This window comes from Antrostomus carolinensis, unplaced genomic scaffold (assembly GCF_000700745.2).
Source record: "Antrostomus carolinensis isolate BGI_N321 unplaced genomic scaffold, ASM70074v2 scaffold53968, whole genome shotgun sequence".
NCBI lineage: Eukaryota > Metazoa > Chordata > Aves > Caprimulgiformes > Caprimulgidae > Antrostomus > Antrostomus carolinensis.
Genome location: NW_010336163.1, coordinates 31,996 through 36,687, shown reverse-complemented (window position 1 = coordinate 36,687; position 4,692 = coordinate 31,996). Strand labels below are relative to the sequence as shown.

Genomic DNA, 4,692 nt, shown 5'->3' with positions numbered 1-4,692 from the left:
AGGGGTCCCCGCTGGGCGGGAGGCTGCGGGGGGACCCGGTCCCTGCCCTCAGCCTTCCCTCAGCGCTTTCCATAGCGCCCCGAGGCCGGGAGATGCAGAGCTGAGCGGTGTGTTGTGGGGTGAACCCTCCCTGGTCCCGGGCAGGTTCACTCCGCTCCCCACCGCCTTTGCATCAGGAGGAGCAGTCGGTTCCCTATGCACCTCTCCATTTTTCTTCTGATTGTACAGATCTCGTCCCTGTCCCTTCTCACTCGTCTACTTTCCAGGCGGAAACAACAGGGAAGCTCCTTCCCAATCCTTAGTTTTAAGTGGGAACTTGCACATCACAGTTAATACTCAGCTAAGCAGCTGCACTGGTATTTGTCAAGCTGCATGCACACAGAGCTGGGTGAAGGTCTGAGTATCAAAACTGACGTGTTTCAGTAAGTGTGCATGATTTGAGTCGCCTGTCTATCAGAATCTTTAAGAAAATGCTATCTACCTGTCTTGCTTTCAATTCAGATGCATGCAGCTGAAGAAACTGGTGGATGAGAATACAAATGCTCTTCACAATTTGAGAAAAGTAAGTGTGGAGACCAGTTTGTTAATGGTTTTCTCCAAAATGCATCACAGTGAGTGTTTTGAGAACACCAGCTTCCTTTGATTTTTAGATGTCTCGAGAGCAATGCATATAACTGCACAACCCCCAACTGGGATCTCCGAGATCCATTTATATTATTTAAAAGCATATTTTTAATGCTTTATCATGTACAAGTTCTGCACTTAAAATCTTTATCAACCGAATACATTATGTTTACCAACCCAATGCCTTGTATTGGAAGCAGAGAATGCAAATTTGAAATTTAACATGGAATTTCATCATGGCAGAGTAAAAGGGCAAGAAAGATGTCACTAAACAGAAAGTGACAGCTGCCCAGGAAGGCAAAAGCTTTTAAGACATGTCTGGAAAACTAACTTTATAGGGAAATTTTAACTCTGAGCAACTTCTGGTGTTCTTTTTTCTCAGGCTGATGAGCCTGCACCTGTGGGAAATTATAATCAGAGGAAAGAAGAAGAAGAAAAGCTATTGCTAAAACTCTGTCAGCAGCTGCAGAAACTTGCTCTTGCCTTGGATCAGGATAACGTGACTAGGAATCATGCAGCGTAAGTAGTTTAAACAAGTACAATCTGTGCTTTTATAGAATTGTACATGTATGGTTGGAAAGGACCCTGAAAAATTGTTAGCTCATCCCCTTTATGGTCTTAACATACATTTAAAAAAGAAGTACTGAAGAGCCAGCCAGCTCTTATGGAGCTTGTTTCTTGATGCAGTGAAGAAGGACTTGCTGAAATTTTCTGAGGGTGTTGGTTAATGGCTGAAATATAACGTGGCTGTTGAGAGGAGAGGATGCAATGCGGTCTGTTCACTGAAAGGGGAATCACCACTGGGATTTTGGTATTTTTTCACATTAGGATAGAGTAAGATACAGGAATGAAAACACTGTATCTGGATAATATACTTGCAGAGAAGCCCATATTGCAAGGCTTTACAGCGATTTCAAGAAGTTTTGTTAAAATAATACTAAAAGAAAGTTTGATTTATTTTGAGTAGAGATGAGGAACATCAGAAAGATCCTCAAACAGAAGGTGGAAATGGAGAAGAGGATGAGAGTGAAGAGGAAGAAAGTAGCGAGAAGGAAGACAGTGCAGAAGCAGATGATGATGATGAGGATAAATTGTTGGATGATCCAAATGTTAAAGAATGTATTGCAGTTGGAAACTTTGATGCACAGCAGGAAGGGGATCTCACATTTACGGTAAAAATGTCTCTGCAAAAGTTTTTTGGCTGCAGATCATTCTGTGTTAAGCAACAACCATCATTAAATCCTATGCTTCTGGGATTCAGCTGGTTCCTTGCGGGATTCAGGGAGAAATGGCTTTTCCTGGTGTGTATTTGGCTTGGTGTCCTTTTGCCATCTTCTGTAGTGGCAGGGTCCGTCGTGGTAGTCAGTGATCTCTGTTCTGGGAAAAGTTAGGCTTTTGTGGTGGTTTTGGTTGGTTGGTTTTAAATTGTGCCTGGAACAATTTTTAAATATTTGGTTGTATTTTGTCTCTGTCTCTCCTTCTAATGGCAAAGAAAGGTGAAGTCCTACTTATACATGACAAGAAGGCAGATGGCTGGTGGGTAGCCGAAAACTCGAAAGGGGAGAGAGGCCTCGTTCCTAGAACCTATCTTGTGGTCAGTGTGCTGCAATCTTCTTCTGTTCTAGTCTCACCTCTGTTGTTTCATATATATTAATGATAATATAGCTGCGTAAAATTGATCATAATGCTTCCATGGGGACACACAGCAGTGTTTTGCCAGTTATTTGGAAATAACTCCATGTTAGTATACAAGTGTGTGGAGATGGCTAGCAAAAGCAGTATTTTTGTGCCTTGTGAAGATATGTCATGTAAGTGCAGAGAAGATTTCTGACTATGAAAGTCATAATCTTTGTCACTAAAGGTCAACTCTGAAGACTCCAAGCTGCTATGAACTAATTCATGCTTTTTGTGATTTATATGAAGTGTGAGTCCATGTAAATGTTGGAGTATTTTGTAATTTGACATGGAAGGACCTTTTCAAAAATAGATTGTAAAGTTTTGTAACTTTTGAATTTTCATTTTTAGAATGGCTTACACATCTTAGTATATGTGCTTATGCACATATATCTAATGTACAGTTGTGGTGAACGTTTATTTACATGAGGGTACAGTTTGGATGGAGTGACTCCTGTTAGTCCAACCTTTACCCTGTGGAATAGAGCTTTTCTCAATGTAACTAAAGAGCATGTTGAGTAGCTAACGTTTCAGTTCGTTATGCTGATCTATTTCTCTTTTTAAACAATCTGCTTTACAAATGCCTTCTCTTGCTTACTTGTATGAATACTCCAGTGCCTTGCTGCAACTGCAGAGCTAAGGGCACTTTTCTGCAGTTACAGTGCTGTGGGGTGATAGGTCATTACAGACAGAAAATCTCCTCTTCTAAACTACTAACATGCACTATGGCTGGAGAAAGCATTTTTAAGAACAAAACTGTGAAGAAATCTTTATTACAGGTCCATCATGAAGATGTTGACAGCGAAGAACAAAGTGAAGAACACATAGAAGTGGTGGATGAAACAGCAGATGGAACTGAAATTAAAAAAAGGTAAATGGATGATGTGAAAGCAAGTCAGTATGAAATTATTCTTCCTCTGGCAGTACATTTCTTACAGTGAGAGTACCCCACAAGGGCATCTGGTTCTTTGTGACTGCATTTTTATTTTAAGTACAGCAGTCGCTTGCTTTTTTTTGAGCTTGCAGACACACTTTCACTTGAGTGGGTTTGTTTGGGAGTTTTGCTTTGGTTTGCGTTTTTTTTCCCCCACTCTCATAAAGTCAAAGAATGGCTGGGCCATGTATTGAATCATGTTCCAGCTAATGAGATAGTCTAGCAATTAGTCGTAGTAGCTGGAGAGATATCATTATTAGTATCTCATATAGATATGGTTATTAAGCTGCTGGTACTTGAAGACAAACCTTTATTTAGTGTTTAAATTTTTATCTACATGAGGATGATAAATTATAAAAAATGCATTATTTTTCTTCCAGAACAGATTCTCATTGGAGTGCTGTAAGAAGGGCTATCACAGAGGTACGTGCATCTCTTACACAGCAACTTCATCTACCATAATGTTTATTTTGTAGATAAGGTTTGCCTTTTACCAAACACCATTTCTCATATTACAGACCATTGTTTTTAATTAACATCTCTATTTAGTTTTTTTGTAGCAAGAAATGCTACCAAAATATTCTGTAATGCTTTAGAAATAGGCTGCAGCCCAGCCCATGTGTCGGAATGAAGATGCAAATGAGATGTCTTTTGCTGTGTTGCCACAGTAGTATTATACCATTTCTTTTTCAAGGGTGTGATTTTGTTGTGTAACTGGCTGCTCTGCTGCTGCTTCGAAATGGAAGAGGGATTTAACAAAATGGGAATCGTGTCTGGGTTCATACATGAAACAAAGTAAACCCTTTCACTGGCACAGGTTGCCCAGAGAAGCTGAGGATGCCCCCTCCCTGGAAGTGTTCAAGGCCAGGTTGGATGAGGCTTTGAGCAGCCTGGTCTAGTGGAAGGTGTCCCTGCTGATGGCAGAGGGGTTGGAACTAGGTGAGCTTTAAGGTCCCTTCCAACCCAAACCATTCTGTGATTCTATGATTCCTGAGGATGGGCCAACTAGCTTCAGATGAGGTGACGGATGCCCCAGGTCTCTGATATTGGATATGTGAGAGTTCTAAATTAGGGTAGAATTAGCTGTTAAATAGGAGGAATATGTATATCCTTTTTCTTTTTTTGCAATAGAATGACACAGTAGAGGTACTGACAACCATGGGAGCAGTTCCTGCTGGATTCCGCCTGTCCACGCTTTTCCAGCTCTTAGAAGAAGGTAAAGTTTTCTCATAATAATTGCAGTGCAGGATTCTTAAGTGTCTGTGGTGAGTTTCTTAGTCTGGTTACTAGCCTATTGGACTAAAATCAGTATTGCTTAATTATAATTGGCAATTGTACAGGCTATATTTCACCTGTCAAATAATGTATAAAAGGCGCTTTTTTTCTTCTTCATTAAGTTTTAATTTATTTGTGTGAAATCCTGGCCACACAGAGGCAATGACAAATTTCCTAATGATTTC

General features: G+C 40.4%; 1 protein-coding gene across 1 annotated transcript in view; it reads left to right on the top strand.

The window, feature by feature from the left end:
- Positions 1-467: 467 nt before the first annotated feature.
- The window catches only part of NPHP1 (nephrocystin 1), a gene marked incomplete at its 5' end in the record, with an annotated part of 17,575 nt that continues 13,350 nt past the window's right edge, over positions 468-4,692 (top strand). Inside the window, 7 exons of the mRNA XM_029086672.1 lie at positions 468-562; positions 1,007-1,143; positions 1,592-1,796; positions 2,117-2,218; positions 3,078-3,169; positions 3,613-3,655; positions 4,364-4,448. Of these exons, the coding sequence (XP_028942505.1) occupies positions 468-562; positions 1,007-1,143; positions 1,592-1,796; positions 2,117-2,218; positions 3,078-3,169; positions 3,613-3,655; positions 4,364-4,448 (759 nt within the window). The remainder of the gene's footprint in view (positions 563-1,006; positions 1,144-1,591; positions 1,797-2,116; positions 2,219-3,077; positions 3,170-3,612; positions 3,656-4,363; positions 4,449-4,692) is intronic.